The sequence below is a fragment of the Orycteropus afer genome, unplaced genomic scaffold (assembly GCF_000298275.1).
Source record: "Orycteropus afer afer isolate SDZICR_OR568_19922 unplaced genomic scaffold, OryAfe1.0 scaffold00002, whole genome shotgun sequence".
NCBI classification, from domain to species: Eukaryota; Metazoa; Chordata; class Mammalia; order Tubulidentata; family Orycteropodidae; genus Orycteropus; species Orycteropus afer.
Window position 1 is genome coordinate 28,650,388 of NW_006921589.1, and position 21,657 is coordinate 28,672,044.

Consider the following 21,657-nt stretch of genomic DNA (forward strand, 5'->3'; position numbering starts at 1 on the left):
GGTGTAAACTGAACTAGCTTTTGCCTTGGCACATCATTTTCACTTGAAACAACTGAGATAAACTATGGTGAGTCACATGTCAATTTTTGGCAGTTCTTATTTTTAATTGTTATTGTGATTTGAGTGAAAATTTATAGAGCAAATTCACTTTCTATATAGCAGCTGACATACAGTGTCTCCTGACATTGACTGCAATTTTCCATAATGCAACAGCTCCCCTCCCCACTTCCTCCCCATAGTTACCTCTTCCCCGTGTTCCTTCCTCCATGCACTCTTGCCCTACGAGCTGTCTCCCTGTGCGTACACAGACCTTCTATTCTCCCATGATTGATCTCTCCAAGGAGTGTATCTACCTAATGTAAATGTTCAGCTCATATGCCTGTCTTTTCTTTGGCTGGAAGCCACAGGAGTGGGTTCAATTCCAGACCTGAAGGGCAGCTAAGGGCCATAGTCTCAGGGGTTCCACCAGCCCCTATCAGACGAACAAACCTGGTCCTTTTTTTTTTTTTTTAATGATTTTGAGTTTTGTTCTCCCACTCCATCCAGGATCTCCTACATAGAGCCACCTCTGAGTGGTTCACAGTGGTAGCTGGGCACCATCTCATTCTTGTGGTCTCATAGCCGTATAAGCTGAGGACTGCATGGTATACCAGTTCCTTGGACTAATTGTTTCCATGTGTCTTTGGTTTTCTTCATTCTTCTTTGCTCTGGATGAGGAGAGACCTGTCATTGCATCTAGATGGCCTCTTACAAGCTTTTAAGATCCCAGTTACTATTCACCAAAGTAGGATGTAGAACAATGTTTTTGTGCAATATGTTACTGGGCAGTTGTTTCTTGAAAGTAAACAGCCAAATGACAGGCCTATAAGGTGAACATTAACACCAGGGAAGTAGGCACCCATTAAGACAATCAATCAATCATACATGATCAATAGGGCAGCATTTGCCCAGGGATCGATCTCAGAAGGCAGGAAGGGGTAGGAAGGAAGAACAAAGGGAAATAGTAAAGACAGGGAGGAAGTAGGAAGCATGCTATTATTACATTGTGGGGGTTGCAATCAATGCCACAAAACCAAATGTGTAAGAACTGTTGAATGCAAAACCATTTGCTCTGTAAACTTTCATCCAAATCGCAATAAAAAGTCAGGGAATAAAGAGTGAATTGTGTGAGCCTGGCCATTTCAAGTGGGGAAAAAAAATGACAGTATTTGCTGCCAATGAAAAAATAAAGCAAAAATTAAAACTTTGGAGGTCTTGTATCCACCATTGTGATCTACATAGCTTCCCAATATTTAGACCTTTCTGCTGAAACTGATGATAATAAAACCAAAACCAAACTCACTGCCATTGAGTTGGATCTGACTCACAGCGACCCCTCTTTTAGGTATCCGGAGCAGCATCGCCACAGAAGTAGATTGTCCAACTTTCCTTCCAAGGAGTGACTGGTGGGTTTGAACCACCAGCCTTCTGGTTAGCAGTCAAATGCCTTATGCACTACACCACCAGAGCTCCTGATGATAATATTATATAGGTTTTTTAATATTGTACAACGGAGTGTGCCAACATTTGGAAGACTGTCAGAACTCAGTAAACCAAAGTCTGAAAATCACGCATGGGTAGAACATCTGTTCAAAGTGCAATACCAACCAATGAACTGTAATATAACAGTATGAAAACTTCATTGATAGTTAAAAATGTGGACTTTGAAACCTAACTTTGAAAAGAACATCACTTACTCAATTTCCACATAACATACAAAGAAGCTGCTGCTGATTCACCACGACCCCATGTGTGTTGAGTAGAACTGAGCTCTGGAGGGTTCCCAACCACCACCGACTGAGTAAAGCTGTGCTCCTGAGGGCTCTCAACGACCCTTCTGATTTTTCAGAAGCAGATCACCAAGCCTTTCTGCTGAAGCACCTCAGGGTGGACACAAAACTCCAACCTTGTGGCTAGCAGCCAACCATGTCAAGGATCTGCCAAAAGGCATATGCATAATTATCTGAAAATGCTGTTAAAATGCCCCTCCTCCCTTTTCCTACTGCATATCTGTAACAGGCAGGATTTTCTCCATATATTTCAGCCAAAACATACTGCAACAGATTGAATAATCAGACTATCCAGTAGCCAAGTATCAGAGATTTGAAATATAGTGCTCAGGAATTTTTCTTTTTGGAATATATACTTACTTTTCATAAAAATAAGTAATGTTGATATGTAATGGGTTTATAGTTATTTTAGATCAAACATGTTTATTTGTTTTAATTTCTTCTATGGTAAATATAGATATAAGCCACTTAATAAGCTCTTTTGGGTCTTCAACAATCTAAGAGTACAAAGGGGTATTGAGACCAGTCAGTTTGATAACTACTCTAAGACTTGTATTTCCTCTTCTCTGCCACCTGACACACAACCCCTTTCCCCTATTTATCTCAATTCTACCCATTTTGCACATTGGGTCATTTCAACCTACTCTGCTCTCTACCCTCTGCTTGCCTAGGGAACTCATCTGGCATGGTTGTTGCTTTCTTCATCTTCGGTATGAACTTTTATACATGTCTCTCCAACAATGTTGTGAAGCCCTAAAGGAAAAGGACTATGCTGTATATGGCATACGGCAGGTGCTCAAAAATACCATGGCTAATTTAATTACAGACTGGTAGAAATGCAATTCATACAAGCCACCAGGCTTTAATCAACACTTGATTGAAGCCAGACCACAAAGGAAGTAGAACAAGGTGGAATTTAGGACATACTTGAGTTTTAACAGGCACACCTAGAGAAGCCAACAATTGGAAACAAAAGATTGACACTAAAATGTTTAAGTGCAAAGGACAGTAGATAAAAGATAACAGATCATATGACTGTCATTTCTTAAAAAAAAAAAACAGAAAGCAAGTTATCTATGGCGTTCATTTCAAAGTAACAATTTGAGGTCTAAATAAAGTAGCATCACAGGGAAGGCAATGAAGAGTCAATGAAATTCCTCCTACACCTCTTACTGTAGTAACAGGAAGAAATGTATCAAAATAAAGAGCAGTATAATGATGGACACCTCACTCCCTGGAATCACACATCCCAGCCACCATTCCTCACTCACAGACAAAAGTGGAACAAAGGTAGAATGATCTGAAATGCAAATTGTAACCAGTTACAGAAAAAGAAAAAGAATTTCTGAGCCACACAGATTTTTTTTTCTCCTTAAGATTCTGGGAAATGTCTCTGATCAAACACAGCTGTCAAAACTTGAGCCCACTGAATGTCTATAAATGTGCCTATAAATACAGAGACAAGGATCATTTATCCATCTTGCCATTTCCTCAACTCTTTCCTACAAAAGGAAGTAATCCATAACCTAATATTTAAAAGTTCCCAATACTATTACTATGTCATGATGAAAGAATACAAGATGACAAGTAAAAATCTCTTCAAGATTTATCAAGCCTCACGGACTTCAGGGCCAAAATCACTTTCAGCTCATGTGCTGGCAATTCACAAGTCTCAAGGTCCAAATCTTATCTCTATTAAACATATAGATTAGTTTGCATTAGAATCTATAGAAAAAAAAATAAGTTAAACACTTATAATGTATACTTGGTTTTTAGAATATAAATTCAAACTCATTTTATTTCAAGCCATAAAGCAACAGAATCTTAGAGCTCTGGAGATTTCTAGAGTCACCTGACTTCATGACTCACCTCCTATCCCCTAAACATCAGGTAGTCCCTGTGATTTTAAGTATGGTCTCCACCCCACTAGTAAGCTGTGAAATCATTGTGGTGTGTCCCAACTTTTTAAAACAAATACAAAATCAGAGGGGTCATTCATAAGAAGGGTAAGTAGTCTTTGATGTAAATTCTGTTTCAGTTGTATGCATGTGTGTGTGTATGTGTGTGTGTCGGGGTACTGGGTTATAAAGGAAAACTTATTTCTTACTGTGCTTATCAGTCTGAATCAACCCCATGTAGAACTGATCTACAGGGTTTCACTGGCTAATGTTTTAGAAGTAGACTGCCAGAGCTTTCTTCTGAGGCATCTCTGGATGAATTCTAACTTTTCAGCTAGCAGCCAAGCACATTAACCATGTATACCACCCAGGGATGCAGCCAGCCACAGTGAAGTGGAAAGAAGGGAGCTGGGCCCACTCTATTGGCTAAACCTAATTAGAAGCTAAGGTGCAAAAAGAGCCTACACATACGCAGTCTACACTGCTCAGTCACCTGGGTCAGGATTTCCAGCCACTCTGAGTCTCCATCACAAAACTCTGAAAGTTACCAAATAGTCTATAAATTAACTTAGTGTCGCCACTTTCATCATTGGACACGTTTTTCTCGCTCAAACTAAAAACTCACCGCCCTTGAGTCAGATCCAACTCATAGCAACCCCTCCTTGGGTTTCCAAGGCGGTATCACTACAGAAGTAGACTGCCCAACCTTCCTTCCGAGGAGTGGCTGGTTGTGGTGAACCGCCAGCCTTCTGGTTAGCAGTCAAATGCCTTAAGGCCCTATGCCACATCTGTCCTTAAATCTCATTTCTGAATAGAGGCTCTAACACAATGCCAAACAACTGACACTACTAACAGATTGGCATTACTACATACTAGTGATTTATGATCTCAGTCAGGCCCTCGGCACTCCTCCTCAACCCTTTCATCTTCCACCACTTCTATCCCTGAGGCTCTGTGAGGGCACAGACCAGGTCATAGGCATCTCTGTGTCCTGAGGCTGCAATCCCTAAGATACTCATGGAAATGTTTGCTGAATAAGTAAACCTAGATTGTTCTCCCTTCCTCAGCCAGTCCCCAAGTCTTATTCTTTTGCTACCTAGATCTCAAAGCCCTTTTCCTCTGGCTTTCATTCCCACAGCAGAGAATCAATCTCTAGTCTCAACTCTATTTCCATTCTCCAGCATAATCTGGGAGCTCTGGTAGCATAGTGCCTAAGGAACTTGACTGCTAACCAGAAGGCTGGCAGTTCAAACCCACCAGCCACTCCTCGGAAGGAAGGTTGGGCAATCTACTTCTGTAGTGATACCTCCTTGGAAACCCAAGGAGGAGTTGCTACGAGTCAGGTCCGACTTAATGGCACATAACAACAACAATAACAGCATAATCTATCAAAAAAGTCAAATAGGACACTATCATCACCCTGTCCAGAATGTTTTGGTGATACCTCAAGCTCTTCAGCAAGCTATAAAAAAGCCCTCTTGGATTCGAGCCTGCCTTCCTCTTCCAGCCTCATTCCCTACATCAAGTAGTCCCAGTGGTTTTGTAAGTATGGGTGCCAACCCACTAGTGGGCTATGAAACCACTGTAGTGTGTCCTGACTGTTTTTTAAAATAAACACAAAATCAGAGGGCTTCATTCATTATAAGGGTAAGTACTCTCAGATCAAACTTTTGTTTCATTTGTTTGTATTCCTCCCAAGATCACCTCTATGAAATTTTGCACAATACTGTTGGTGTTGGTAGCTGCTGTCCAGTCAGCCCCTAACTAACTGGGACCCCAAGCATGACCATGGTGATTCATACAGTTTTCACTGGGTGCCTTTTTTCGTAAGCTTATCACCAGGCCTTTCTTCCTGATTTGTCTTAGTCTAGAAGCTCTGCTGATGCCTGTTCAACATCACAACAACAGGCAGGCTTCCACAGACAGACAGGTGGCAGCTGAGTTTAAGGCACACTGCTGGGAATGGAACCCAGGTCTCCCACACAGAAGGCAAGAATTCTAGCAATGAACCACTACTGCTCCTTCTACAATACCACCTCCACCTCCATCCTCGAACAAAGGAGCTCACTTGTTTTCCTTCAATCACAGTAGACTGCTTCATACTCACGTCACTGCATAAGCCACACTCTCTTTGGCTACAACATTCTTCCTCACCCTTACTGCCCTGACAACTATCTATTCTTCCTTCAAAACCCTATCATTTAATCCACTGAGTAAAACCTGCCAGGCTCCCCGACTCCCACCAACCAAAGTCAAGCATTCCCTCCGTCCACCGCTTGCACAGCCCTACATCACGCTGTTTTATTTATTTGGGTTGTTCTCTCTGCCCTTTTAGTCTACAAGGCTCCTGAGGGCAGAACAGTGCCTCGTTTTACTCTTTATCCCCAGCACAAAGCAGCATGCTTATTTCAGAATGTCTTTCTATATATTTTGTGAAGTGACTTTTAGACAGTTACACTGTTTTCGTTACCTAGTCCGAATATATCACGAATGGGATGGCTTTAACAAACAGGAGTTTATTCTTACAATTTGGAGGTTTTAAGTCTGAGTTCAAAGTGCCAGGCTCTAGGGGCTGGGTGAAAGACCCTCGACCTTGGGCTTCAGCTCTACCTCCTGCTCCTGGCCCACTGAAGCTAGAGGCTTTTCTTCACTCAGACAGTTGCTGGCTGCTGAGACCGACAAGCCCAAGATTGACAAGTAAAAAGGCACAGTCCTGGTGTTACCAAACCACATGGCAGGCCATTCATTCAAGTCCATTCAAAGTCCCAAGGTCTGTAGAGAGTGTCAGGCTAATGAACAACAACATGGCTATATGCAGGATTCAAATGCGCCGTGAGCTAGAGACCATTCCCCAAGGCTTCTCCTTACATACAGGAAGCAGACCACAGCCCTAAGGCAGCTGCTCACAGTAGATTCCACCATGGAGTTGATTACCAGTCTCATCATGGGGAATGCTACATCCAGCTGCCCAACACTCAACCAGTCCCAGCCAAGTTGACACACAAACTTAACTACCACACATACTGTGATAAACAACATCTCCGACATAGAGAGCAACAGAGGTCTCCCTAAATAGACAACACAGGTTTTTAGTTATGGAGATGGATTGGGAGCCTGGAGTTACTCCCCTTCATCCTTAAATTAGGTATCCCACTGCCTCTCCACTCCATTCTCAGAAAACAGGTGACTTCTCTGCAAAGAAGAAGGAGCACAAATATTATCTACAAATCCTGTCAAAAGTCTCTTTTTACTTAGAGGTAACACTTTGTGGTGGTTAGATTTTGGGTCAACTTGGCTGGGCCTGGTTGAGCGGCTGGGCAGCTGGTGGTACTTATTCCCCACCACGAGACTGGCAATCAACTCCATGGTGCACTCTACCGCAAGCAGCTGAGTAGCTGCTTTAGAGATGTGGTCTGCTTCCCTTATGTAACCAGCAGCTTTGGGAATGGTCTCTAGCTTATGGCACGCTTGAACCTCGCATGTAGCTATGTCATTGTTCAGCAGCCTGCCATGTTCTGCCAGCCTGAGAACTTATAGTGGACTTGAATTAATAGCCTGCCATGTGATTTGGTAGTATCGGGAGTGTGCCTTTTTACTTGTCAACCTTGGGCTTGGCAGCCTCAGCAGCCAGCAGCTGTCTGAGTGAAGAAAAGCCTCTAGCTCCAGTGGGCCAGGAGCAGGAGGCAGAGCTGAACCCCAAAGTTGAGGGGCTTTCACCCAGCCCCTAGAGCCTGGCACTTTGAACTCGGACTTAAAGCTTCCCAACTGTAAGAGAATAAACTCCTGTTGTTCAGGCCATCCCATTCGTGGTACATTCTTGTCAGAGTAGCACTAGGTAACCAGAACACACTTACTAGGGTTCGTGTCACAATAAAGTAGTAGCATGAAACCTGTTAAATCTCCCTAAGAAGTTATCAGTAGGATCTGTGACTGCAATTTCCAGAGCCTTTAACATCTGCCCTGAATGAGGCAATGAAAGGGGTCTGATCACTTCCTGTCACTGTGGTTCCCTGGTCTTGTTCCCAGCGACTCAGCTGAGGGCTGCAGACATCTCTTCTGTCATCTATCCACATCACCAAATGAATCCCACCAGAGGTAGACCACCTGAAGAGTGGTGCAGGACGTGTTTATCTGGATGATGTTGGCACTGCATCTGATAGAGACTGAAGGGAGAATGAACCTTTTTAACCAGCCTGTCCTTTCAGTATCCCTGCAACTCCATCTCATTATAGTCCAAACAGGGAGAATCTGGAAATCAAAAGGATGGTTGAGCCCAGTGACAAGAGGCAGCCAGCCCTAAGTTTGGTAGCCCTTAGGACATAGAAACTGTGCTTCAGAAATAATCAAAACAGAGATAGCCCAGATTGAGTTTAAATAAACATGAAATTAATAAGCATACTGAAGATCGGACATTGTTCAAGAAACATCATTACATAGATCTTCATGAAGCAAAAACATCATAATGCCCCTTCTTTGAAAATCCAGTACTACAGAGCATTCAATCTCAAAAACCTAAGGAGTCAAAATGCCAGAATTTGAAACTGTTACTTAAGACAATCAACATGGCCGATATAACGGACAGCTAAACTACAGCCTATAGAAAATGGAGATATGATGTGGCCTTGGAAGATCATCAAGAGAAAAGTTGTATTGAGATTTTTTTTAATTGTGAGTTGGGTGAAAATTTACAGAGCAAATTCACTTTCCATACAGCAGTTCACATACAATTTGTCTCATAACATTGACCACAATTTACCACAATGCAACAGCTCCCCTCCCACTTCCTACTGATAGTTACCTCTTCCCTGTGTCCACCCTCCATGCACTCCTGCCCCCTGAGCTGTCTCCTTGTGCATTAAGTAGTCCTTCTTTCTCCCATGATTGTTCTCTCCAAGGAGTATATCTACCTCAGGTAAATGTTCGACTCATATGCCTGTCTTTTGTTTGGCTGGAAGCCACAGGTGTGGGTTCAATTCCAGATCTGAAGGGCATCTAGGGGGCATAGTCTCAGTGGTTCCACCAGGTTCTGTCAGACCAGCAAACCTGGTCCTCCCTCCCTTTTTATTTCTCCAAATGATTTTGAGTTTTGTTCCACACTGTTCTCCCTTTCTATAAAGGATCTCCTACATAGATCCCCTTCCAAGTAGATGACAGTGATAGCCAGGAACCATCTAGTTCTTCTGGTCTCATAGTTGTATAAGCTGCAGATCGGATGGTGTACCAGTTGCTAGGACTAATTGTTTCCATGGATTTTTGGTTCTCTTCATTCTTCTTTACTCTGGGCAAGGAGAGACCTATCATTGCATCTAGATGGCAGCTTGCTAGCTTTCAAGATCCCAGTCACTACTCGCCAAAGTAGGAGGTGGAACAATGTTTTGTATAGTATGTTATGCCAATTGAGCTTGATGTCCCCTGTGATTATGGTCCCGAGCCCACAGGTTCCACTACTTAGTCCCTCTGGGTAGCTGGCTGTGACCAAGCAGTGACTACAACCTTGCCCCTTGTCAGCTCTACTATACACCTGGGCATTCTGATCATTCACATGAACTTACAGAACCATTGTCTGCCAACCCTATACATGTTCTTGGGTACACTCCCCACTTCATAGACATACCTAATAGTTCAGCCTGTCCACCCATCTGTCCACCTGTATACCCATGTTTGCCTTCACTGACAACACAGTACTGTATGTGCAAAAGGGTTCATCTTTGTTGTCTGTACCTCCCTGTACTGAGATTTTTTAAAAAAGCAATACCACATATGAGGAGTCCAAACTTACAAAAACATTATGTTGAACACAAGGTCATTCTCATTTTCATAAAAGAAAAATCCGTGAAGTTTTTATATAATTTAATAACTTATATTTATTGTATACATACTGTATATCAGGTACTGTGCTAACATTGGGGATAGGGAAATAAATAAGGCTCACTCCCTGTTTGTCAACAGTTCACAATCCAGTGCAGAGACAAAATGACTGCAGTATGTGCAAAGCCTGGGTAGTTTTGTCACCTATGTCAAGTAAACTACTTCCAAAGCCTGCTACACTGAGACGGGGCAAGTGACCACTCTCACCGGTGGGACATGAACAGCAGTGATGTTCACCACTCCCAAGCCAGGCTCCCTAACCCCCATGGCATTCTCCATATATGCTGTTCATCAGTCAGCACAGTACAGAGGATCTACAGAAAACACTACGCCCAAAGGCAACAGCAGGTAGGAGTCCGTGTGGATCATAGCCCCCAACCAGCACACAGAAAGAAAATTCTTTGTTGCCATAAGCCACTGTGATTTGGGGGCTGCCTCTTGTTAAGCTCTTAGTTGCTAACCAAAAAGTTGGTGCTCAAACCCACCAGCCGCTCCACAGGAGAAAGATGTGATGGTCTGCTTTCACAAAGATTACAGCCTTGGAAACCCTATAGAGCAGTTCTACTCTGTCCTATAGCATTGCTATGAGTCAGAATTGACTTGACAGCAATAGATATTTTTGTTTTGTTAGCTAGCATACCCGAATAAACAGTATAATGTAAGACATGTTTTGAATAATACAGGGCACTCTGGAAACACAAGGCTAAGGCCCCTGAGCTACACTGAGGCAGACAGGGAAAGAAGAGGAAAGAGGAAGCTGAAGACATGTCCTCAAGGATGGGAAGTGGGGGTGACTAAAAGGACACTAGACAGCATGTAGGATTCTAAAAGGAAAAAGAAATAGGAGACAGGACAGGTACGCAAAGTTTGGATTTTCACCTAAAAGCAATGGGTAACCATTTAAATATCCCCAGCATCACTGGTGACATGATCAATTTGTGGTGTTAGGGCCAAAGAAGAAGAGTCTGGAGAAGTTAGGTGCTAGTAGAGGCAGGGAGACCACTTAAAGGTCTGCTGCAATTTCCCAAAGGAGAAATGAGAAGAAGTAAAGGCCATGACATGGCACTGGGGTGAAGACAAGGAGACAGATCCAAGAGATACCACTTGGAAGAATAAAAGGAACTTTCAGACCAACTGGGCATATGGTGAAGTATGAGAGATGAGAGGTCATCAAGGACAGGAGGAGCTCAGGGTTCCTGGTTTAGGCAACCAGGTGAGCGATGGTGCCATATATGGAGAAAGAAACTACTAGAGAAGAGGCACAAGCAGATTCGCAAAAGAAAGGCTGGGCTTGAACTATGTGTGGGGCATCTTGTTGGGGAAGCCCAGAAGCTAATGGATAGTGGGGTCAATAGCAAATTCAGGGTTAAAGTATGTGTCTGATGGAGGTGGGACAGGTAGATGAAGCCATTGAGTGGCTAAGATCTCTCCAAGAGCTGCCAGAACCCTGATGAACCAGCAGACAAGGAGCTAGTGCAGGAGCACCCACAGAGTCTGAGAAGAGAGAGACAATTGTTACAATTCTACGAAGGAGGGGAATCCATGATAACGAATGAGCTCACAATGGGATGAGTAGATAAGACACAAGAGGAAGTACATAGATCAAGTCCAGGGATATCCCAATGAAAGAGGTAGGAGAGGAAAGAAGGGACCAATGAAGGAGACTGAGAATGGCCAGTGAGGTAATAACATCAGGAGAGTGTGGTACTCAGGAAACCGTGTGCTAAAAATGTTTAGTATTTCTAATAGTTGAGAGGGAGCTCTGGTAGCATAGTGCCTAAGGCACTTGACTGCTAACCAGAAGGCTGGTGGTTCAAACCCACCAGCCACTCTTTGGAAGGAAGATGGGGCAATCTACTTCCATAGTGATACTGCCTCAGAAACCCAAGGAGGGGTCGCTAGGAGTCGGGTCCGACTCAACGGCACATAACAACAACATCAATAGTTCAGAAGCATCTACATCTCACTGAGAAAGGTCTGTATTTTCTTTCACTGCTCCTTGTTGCCCTACCATCGGCCCATTACTAGAAACAGGACAGACATTCTCAGGCTACTGCACTAAAGGTGCAAACTGAAGCAGACTGATTTGCTCCACAACCCTGCTGGTTTCAGCTTTGGAACCTAGGAATATTTAAGATTTCAAAGGTTCCTGTGGATACCAGAGAGTAAATGAAACTCCTTTTCTGGTAGCAATGTTCTCAACAGAACATACCAGCAATATCTACAAGAATTTCAAGATAAGGATTGCCTGGCATCTGGGCTTTAGATCAGTGTTTCCCAAAAGCAGCTGAGAGAAATCATCAGAGAGCCTCTAGACACATGCTGTCACATAAGGTAACAACTAGCCATATGTGGCTAAGTTTAAATTAATCGAAATAAAAAATTCAGTTCCTCTGTTGCATTAACCATATTTCAAATGTTCAAGAGCCATGTTATATTAAAGCAAGTCACCAGTATAGTCAAGATTCAAAGGGAAAGACTGAATCCCTGCAGCTGTGCTTCTTTGGAAGGGTCACCAATATAACAGATTATAACCCCATCTGAGGTAATGTAAAGATTAATGGCATTGTCTCAAGTCTGCTTTCGAGGGATTTCAACTCCTTACTAAACAAGCTTTTCCCTTATTTAGTTCAACCTCATCTACTACATATATATATATATATATATATATATATATATATATATATATATATATATATACACACACATACAGACAGTGATACACACACATACACACACACACATATACAGACAGTGATACACACACATACATAATCTAAGTTCACTCCAATTATTAATTATTTGAGCACTTGCTATGAGAAGAATTAGTATGGGTTGGAAGTAGAGGGACAGGTAATAATGACAAGTTGGCCTGCACTATAACCCTTCCAGAGCAAGTAAACCTAGCACAGGTACACAGGCAGTGGCTGTGATGGTACCAGAAGTGGAGGCAAAGAGCATATTTGAAAGGTGGCAGATGAGTGTAAAGCCCCAACCCAGACAGCTGAGAGGAGCAACCCATAGCTCAGCCCACCAAGGGACGTCACTGAGCCTCCTGCTTCAAACTTTCCTGAAGGATGAAAATGAACACTGATTTTTGGGAAGGGTAAGTGGGTTCACTGTGAGACATGAGCAAGTCTCCCTTTTAGACAGCAAGATCCCATGCTGGGACCACTCCCAAACCTCACCCCATGCATATATTCATTTCTGTTTATATCTTGTTACTAAAATCGCTAGTAGAGTTATGTTGTTTCCATGAGTTCTCTGTGACCATTCAGATGAATTATTGAACCCAACAGAAGAATGCCATGGTGGGGGGCCATGGCTAGAGCCAGAGAACAGGGATGTATCTGACCTCTGCCTCACAGAATCCACCTTGGTGCTGATTCTTATAGTCAGAGCTATTATTATACTCTCAGTGAGCATCTCAGAGGAGAAGACTTAGGCATCTGCATTGTTTAAAATGTTAAAATTAGGGGTAGTGACACACTGGGTAAGGCATCTGGCTGATAACCAGGGGGCTGACAGTTCAAACCCACCAGCTGCTCCGTGAGTAGAAGATGAAGCAATCTACTTCTGTAAAGATTCACAGCTTGGAAACACTATGGGGGGTCACTATGAGTTGGAATCGACTGGATGGCGGAGGATTTTTAATGTTCAGACAGGGTTAAGAGGCCCTGCAGGATACAGCTCAATCACGCATTCCCCTGGGTCAAATAATTTTGATGATAAATTTAATTATTCAACGATCCCCACCTTGACTACTTAGGCAGACAATCACTTCTTCAGTAAGTAAATTGGTTTTAGAGCCCAGGACACTGATAAACTACCAAGATCCAAAGATAAGCTAGCTCATAGTTCTTACCCCTCAGTCAATTCACCTCCCCAGTGGAGTTCATCAAATGGCAAAGTGGGGGAGGGGGAGAAGAGGCGGCAAGAACCTTGAAGTCCCAGAACTCAGAACATAATTAAATCCTTCCACAAAACTCCCCATTTCTTCAGCATCTCAGCTACTCCTGCCCTTATCTGATGCTGAGTCAGCCATTTCCCCACATTCCTCAAATCCCAGCCTTGTTTCTTCTCAGCATGTGGCCGGTACTTTTCAGATGCTGCTGACAAAATCCAGAATGGCTTCTTTGGGTTTCATTTACCATCCAGACTTCAGAAACCTCAACTTTGCTCCTCAGTCTTAAAACCTGCTTCCCCCATCTAAATTATTATTCAGGGCCCTGGAAGAAACACACTTACACACCAAACCAAACTCACTGCGGTGAAGTAGGATCTGACTCACAGCACCCCCTCCTTGGGTTTCCGAGTCAGCATCACTATGGAAGTAGATTTCCCAATCTTCTTTCCAAGGAGTGGCTGGTGGGTTTGAACCGCCAGCCTTCTGATTAGCAGTCAAATGCCTTAGGCAGTTCTGCCAAATTTGTTTCTTTTACAGTACTTTCTACCTGGATGTCCAAGAGATCTTACCCATTACCCATTTGTAACTAGAATGAGTAATAACATTTTATCTGTTTGCAGTTCTGCAATACATGCCTCAGACTTCTGTAACAGTATACATGTGTTATAAAAGATACAAAAATGGAACTTGTAGATGTCCCATCTCTCCACAAAAGACACAACTGTTATCTTTAGGTTGTTATATTAATTAATGTAACAGTTTGTGGATGGAATTTTCTTTTAAAACAAATTGTAACAAAGTAAGATGAGTAAATCCCCAAGCATAGTAACTAGGCTGTGTAGCTAGTGGCCAAGTACAAGGACACAGAACCACAGAGCTCTGGGGTCCACACCCCAATTCTACTACATATTAGTCACGTAATCTCAGGTAAATTGCCTCCTCTTCTCTGTTTCCCCATCTGTGGATAATCCCTGAAAATTGGAAAGAATAACAATAATACCTACTTCATGGAGTGACTGTCAGGAGTAAGTCATTTAATGTATGTAAATTAACTAGAACAGTGCCTGGCACAGAGTAAGCACATTTCATGTCACTTATAGTTGATATTTTGAGTTTAGGGCTTAAAACCTTGGTTTCAGGAGAAATAAGCTTTTTAAATCTCTTTCACTGATTTAAAGATAGTGAATGTATTACAAATTGTTTTTTCAATTGAATTTTGACATTTCTGTTCTGTTTCCATTATTTTCTAAATTCAATATATAAAAGCATAGACTTTGTCAGAGTATTTCCTGACATTTCAGTCCCATTAGGAATACCATTTAATATTAGTTACGCCTTGTTGTGATTACATTATTATTTAAAATGAAACTATGGAAGAGGAATATTTTGGGAGGGAAAAAGATCACTTGCCACTTATTAAATAGAGATTTTAAAAGCCAAAGAGGGAGGGAGGATTTATAAGCTGCAAGTGACCTTTAAATGTCACATTCAACTAATATATAAATGTAAACACTGAAAAATGTAATGTCTGGTAATAACAGTAAACTGATCAATGCACTTATATTATAGGTTCTATGATTTTATAAATTATGCTTCTAGTCCAGAATACCAACAGTTTTAAAAAAAAAATCTTTCAGGATCAAATTACAATGAATTAAACATCATCTAGTTAATTCCCTGTATCTTATTGACATGCTTGTAGCTTACCCCTATTTCTTTATCACTCCATGCCCTACACTTCTAAATATACAAGATTGTTGTTGTTGTTATTTGCCATCGAGTCGGCCCCGACTCATAGAGACCCCTCCTTGGGTTTCCGAGGCAGTATCACTACGGAAGTAGGATTGCCCAACCTTCCTTCCGAGTTAGAGGGATATATTTATTAACCCTTTATCTCAGTAAGACAATCCTTCAACAAAATCTACTTTAACAATTTGTCCAAAATAGTGTTCTTACTATTAACCTTAGCCCACTTTTTGAAGTTAATGAAATATGATTTCAAAGACAATTGGTTATTGACATCACTTTTCAGTTTTTTACTCGTATATACAAAATATAATCACCACATACCATGGTAGCAATGGCAAAGATACATTGGAGTAGATTCTCATCTAGCTTTATAGACAATTTTGATTTTTTTTCCCTCCTCTATCTGAAGTCCATCAGTAAAAAGTTCTATTTTGGGGATCATATTTAATATATTAACAGACTGCTCATTGTTCTGTAACTCTTAACTGTTCAAAACAAACACTATCTATCTAGAATAAAAAATTTTTTCTGTATATTATTAGTGGAGGCACAGAAAGTGCAGGTACTTTCCCAAATGCTGGACTCATACACTTGAAAGAAACAAAACTAGTGTTTGTTTCTTATCTTCCATACCCTATAAAGTGTAAAAAGAAAGTTACATCCTTCCATCGCTAGATTGGCCAACGCCCAACATCTTTATTTACTTCTGCTTGAGAACAAATAAAACCACTGGCCTCTAAAACAACAGTTTGTGACTTGCCCTGTCTGTGGAGAATTCAGAGTTTAGAAGATGTTCCATTTGAGGATTCATAAAATAAAGATGCACCTCCATGCCTTAATTTAAAAGATTCCATCAAGGAAGACAGAGCCCCATTGTGCTACCCAAACACTTGATGTGAGTTTAGCATCCAGCTAGATCTTCTAGCTTCCTTTAAAGTGTACATTGCACACTTTAATTTAAAAAAAAAAAAAAAAGTCACCTTAGTTTTCACTTTTTCCAAACTTCAAGGACAGGGTTGGAGAGAGCCTCATTCTGATGATCACCCAGCACCTGACACAGCCCACACACAAAGCAAATGCTCACAGGATGTGTGTCATTGAGCTGAAAACAGTCAAAATATAGACTGATGAAAGCAAGCAGCATCCTCCCACCCGAGGTCCTGTCCAAGTCACTGAGAAAATACAGTTTATGAGGTTGAAACTTTAAAGGCCACACCAGTCTTAACTTCTGAGTATCTGTTACTTGCACCAATCAACTTTCTAACTCCAAAGAGCCAAAGTGGGACGGGCTTTGAAGGTGAACAGCACTAAGATGTCCCCTCAAGCAACTTCCAACCCAGTGCCTATGCATTTCAAAATCCAATGGGCATTCCATTCATCTGGGGATCTTGTTAAAAAGTAGATTGAGTCAAGGAGTCTGCATTATGGCCTCAGATTGTGAATTTCTAATGAGCCCCCAGGTGATTCCGATGCTGTAGCTCCCTTTGTGTGGCAGGGCCCTGAGCCAAAACGCCCAGAGGCACCCAGGTCACTTGTATTAGCAACATAAAAACCTGTGGCCACAAGTTGTGACCAATAAAGCCACAAGAGTATTCTGCGTCTCCTGAGCGTCACCACCCAGTCCTCTGGGCACCTGGCAGGTGCCTTGGCCTCCGGGCGCTCGCAGGTAGCCCGCAGGCGCGCCCTCTGCTCCCGCCGCGCCCTCCTGCCCCTGGGCGCTGCGCTCACCTTCTCCTGGGTTTTTAGGTACCGCTGCAGCGCCTGCTGCGTGAGCTCGCGGACGCGCAGCTGGCCCTCCTTGCAGGGCACCACGATGCTGGTCCTGCCGAAGCACACAGTCACTTTCATCCTGGCTCCCGGCGACCACGCCGGGCCGGGCCGAACAGGTGTCTGGCCCCACGCGTGCAGCCCCCACTCTCGGGGGGAGCCCAGCGCTGGCGGCTCTGGAGGCCCAGGGCACCTCCTCCCGGCGACCCCTCCGGACCGGGGACTTGCGACAGCGTCCCTTTCCCCCCGGCAGACGGCTGCCAGGCTGGGGGACGGGAGTGGGGGATCGGGCGGCTGCGGGAAGGTCTACCTTCCAGGTGGCGAGTGGCCTGGGACCTGGCGGCTCCGCGGCCCGGCTCCTCCTCCTCCTCCGGCTCCTGCTCGGGCCCGACCGAAGCGCCTGCTTCGCAACCGCCAAAGCGAAAACTGACGGCCCGGCCCTGGGCCCTGGCCCCGGCCCTGTTGGCGACTGGGGGCCGGCCCCAGGCCCCAAGCTGCAGTGGGCGGCGGCAGCGGCGCGCGGGGCCGGAGTTGGGAGGAAACTTTTGCGCCGTCTCCCAACTCCTCCGCGGCGCGCCGCGCTCTCGGCTCCGCCGTCCCGACCGGCCTGGGCCCGGCTCTTAAAGGGGCCGCGGCGCTGCCAGGCCTGCCGCGCTCTCTGCGGCGCTGGCGGGGGCTGTGCGGGGCGTAACTAGAGCCTCGGCCCCACACTCGCGCTCGCCCTGGCTCTCTTCCTCTGCACACACACGGAGCTCCGGGGAATTGTAACGGGACCTGAGAGCTACCCACTGGGGATTGAAACCGGATCTCATAAAGCACCCTCGAGGGAATGGCAAGGAGACTACTGAACGACTCCCACACCCTTCCAGTGAAGGGATTGGAGCAAGATTCAAGGAGCGCCTGAGAGCAGGTGTTTCTCCACGCCTCCAAAAGTACCCTAAGGAGCAAGAGCTTAGATGCAAGGATAGCTGAAGGGCCTGTTCGAAACTTTTGTGATGCACAGCATCTCACCTGCCTTCTGGACTCCTTGGGTAGCAGAGCCTAAGGGAACCTTAGGGATAACGTGATAGGGAAACCCTCCTTTTACAGAACACAAGGAATAATCTAGCAAAAGTCACACTCCAGACACAGATGTGATCGTGTATGTTGACATGTACCCTTGTGAAATGTGCCTCCTATTTTGCATTTGATTAGAGAAAGAATTTAAAATACCTTTAGGTCCGTGATTTGGCAGGTGTGCATCAATCAATTGAAATCGGCTATCTAGAAAACTTGATTTATGTCACTCACATAAATGAGCTCCTTTGAGCTTAACAATCCTGTAGAGTAGGCATCATTTTTCTCATCTTTTATGTGAAGAGCTGTGCTCAGGGAGTTTAAGGGGTGAGCAGATTGTGCAGGTAGTTACATTAAAAAGAACTCAGGTCTTTAGATTCGGAATCTCTGGTCTCTCCTTACGAGCAGTTTTCTTAGCAATTGGGTTCATCCAAAACCATCCTTGGGGGTACGTCATGTATTTCTCTACAAAAGGATTTGTTCCTATGTCAAGACACACTTAGTTGAACTTGAATTTCCTAAGACAGTATGATAATGCACAACAGATTACATTAATAGATTTTGTTTTTAAAAAAAGAATTGTTAGTCATTCATGCATTCAGTAAACATATATTGGTTGCCTTATACATATACCTGTTGCCATTGAGTTGATTTCAACTTATAAGGACTCTATAGGACAAAATATAACTTCCCTATAGGGTGCTCTGGTAGCATAGTGGCTAAGACACTTGCCTGCTAACCAGACGGCTGGCGGTTCAAACCCACCAGCCACTCCTCGGAAGGAAGGTTGGGCAATCCTACTTCCGTAGTGATACTGCCTCGGAAACCCAAGGAGGGGTCGCTATGAGTTGGGGCCGACTCGACGGCACATAACAACAACAACAACAACATAGGGTTTCCAAGGCTGTGATCTTTTAGGGAAGCAGGCTACCAACCTTTTGGTTAGCAGCCAAGTGCTTAACTACTGTGCAACTAGGGGTCCTTCTTTGTCTGTGTATACTCCTTATATTACACCAATGGCATCAAAGAGAATCACACAGACCAAGGTAATTTAAAGAAAATGTGTACTAGACAGTATATTTTGGTAGCAAATCCAACACAAGATGATTTCAACCAAATAGAGAATCTAAAAGACTACTCAGTTGAAGCAAGGTTGAATTCAGGAACTCAAGCCATGTCACCAGGGGCCATGCTCCATGCTTCTCAGTGTTGTCTTCATTCTCAAAAGGGTGCTCCACAAAGAGACAAAGAAGGCCACTCCCAATGCTCCAGGTTTACACATCTTAAAGCCAGCCATCTCAAGTATCAAGAAGGCCCTTTCCTGGGGAGGACTTGTATGCCTGTGCTGGGATCACATAACCCTCCCTGTAGAGAGAGAAATGCAACATTGACTAGATTGACCACCTAGTTCACCTGCCACCAAGTCATGTGCACTGAGAACAGAGGAGGAAGAGATCCTCAACAGATGTGACAACAAAAAAATATCCACCACAAAATATAAGATAGATTCCTGTGTGGATTGAATTCTGTCGCCAAACCCCAATATACGTGTTGAATTCCTAACCCTTTTACCTATGTATTTGATCCTGTTTGTAAGTAGAGTTTTTCTTCTTTTTATATTAATGACATCATATCAAGTAGGATGAATCCTAAACCTAATCACTTCTAAATTATAAAGAGATCAGAAAAGACACAAAGACACACACATGGAAAAAGCCAGATCTGTGTAAGGATTGTCTATAAACCAAGTGTTACAGATTGAATTGTGTCTCCCAAAAAATATGTGTCAACTTGTCTAGGCTATAATTCTCAGTATTATGTGATTATCCTCCATTTTGTGAGCTGATATAATTATCCTTAGTGTTGTAAATCATGGCATATTGCCTAAGGCATTTGACTACTAACCAGAAGGCTGGCAGTTCAAACCCACCAGCCTGCCATGTTTCCTGCCAATCTTGGGACAGTCTGTGGACTTGAACTAGTGACCTGCCATGTTGTTTGGTAATCTTGTAATTGTGCCATTTTATTTGTTAACCTTGGGTTTGTTAGCCTTAGCAGCCAGCAGCTACCTGAGTGAAGAAAAGCCTCCAGCTTCAGTGGGCCTGGAGCAAGGGACAGAGCTGAAGCCCAAGATCAAGGGGCTACCTAGTCCCTGTTAGGCCAGAGTAAACTCAAGCCACCAACATTTCAGTTAGCATCTTCCTCTGGTTGTCAGGCCCCGATGAGACAGCCTGATAAGACAACCAAGGTGACAAAACCTGCCCAGGCTGGAAAGTCCCACGTGATGACAAACTTCCTCCTGTGAAGCCCCCTCATGCTAATTAAGTGCAGACCCGTGCCAACAGCTAATTGGACCTTGCCATTTCCTTAGTTTCCCCAGTTAGGTCCTCTCTGTGTCTATAAAAATCTATCCCCCCTGCCCGGGGGTGCGACTTCTCTGGCCTTGATGCTAGGGCACGAGAACCTCGCCCGGGAGTGCTAATAAACTGCTTCTCTGAAACAACTCCGTGTCCTGGTGTCTCAGCAGCTCTGCATTACAGTCCCTAGAGCTGGCACTTTGAACTCAGACTTCTAGTCTCTTAAACTGTAAGAGAATAAACTCCTGTTTGTTAAAGCCATTCACCCATTTGTGTTATTTCTGTTAGCGTGGAACTAGATGACCAAAATACCTCACAACTGGACCAAAAGCAATACCACAATAAATGGAGAAAAGATTGAAGCTGTCGGGGATCTCATTTTACTTGGATCCACAATCAACACCCATGGAAACAGCAGTCAGGAAACAAGATGTCATAGTGCACTGGGCAAATCTGCTGCAAAAGACATCTAGAAAGTGTTAAGGAGCAAAGATACTGCTTTGAAGACTAAGGTAGGCCTAACCCAAGCCATGGTATTTTCAATCACATCATATGCATGTGAAAGCTGGACAATGAACAAGCAAGACCAAAGAAGAGTTGATCCCTTTGAATTGTGGTGCTAGCAAAGAATACTGAAACTGCTATCAACTGCCAGAAGAATGACCATATCTGTCCTGGAGGAAGTGCATCCAGAATGCTCCTTGGAAGCAAGAATGGCCAGACTTCGTCTTACCTACTTCAGTCATGTTGTCAGAAGAGACCATTCCCTGGAGAAGGATATCATGCTTGGTAAAGTGGAGGGTCAGCAAATAATGGGAAGACCCTCAATGAGATAGATTAACACAGTGGCTGCAAAGATGGGCTCAAGGATTATGAGGCTGGCACAGGACTGGGCAGTGTTTTGTTCTGTTGTATATAGATAGAGTCACTGTGAGTCAGAGCTGACTTGATGGCACCTAACAACAACAACAATAGGCACTGTTCTAGGGATACATGCACACACACACACATGCACATTTACATATCATTAAGAAGCCCTTGTGGTGTAAGACTTAAGCACTTGGCTGCTAACAGGAAGGTTGATGGTCTGAACCCATCAGTTGCTCCGTGGTGAACTGTTGTAATGAGGATTACATTACAACCTAGGAAAATAATGGGCAGTTCTACTCTCTCTATATATAAGTGTGTGTGTGTGTATCTATGTGTGTGTGTGTGTGTGTGTGTGT

The 21,657-nt window shown here is 43.6% G+C and overlaps 1 protein-coding gene across 1 annotated transcript in view; it reads right to left on the reverse strand.

Annotated features, from left to right (window-relative positions):
• PARD3B (par-3 family cell polarity regulator beta) overlaps positions 1-17,099 on the reverse strand; it is a 1,522,095-nt gene extending 1,504,996 nt beyond the window's left edge. Inside the window, exon 1 of the mRNA XM_042783151.1 lies at positions 16,980-17,099. Within this exon, the coding sequence (XP_042639085.1) occupies positions 16,980-17,099 (120 nt within the window). The remainder of the gene's footprint in view (positions 1-16,979) is intronic.
• Positions 17,100-21,657: the final 4,558 nt, after the last annotated feature.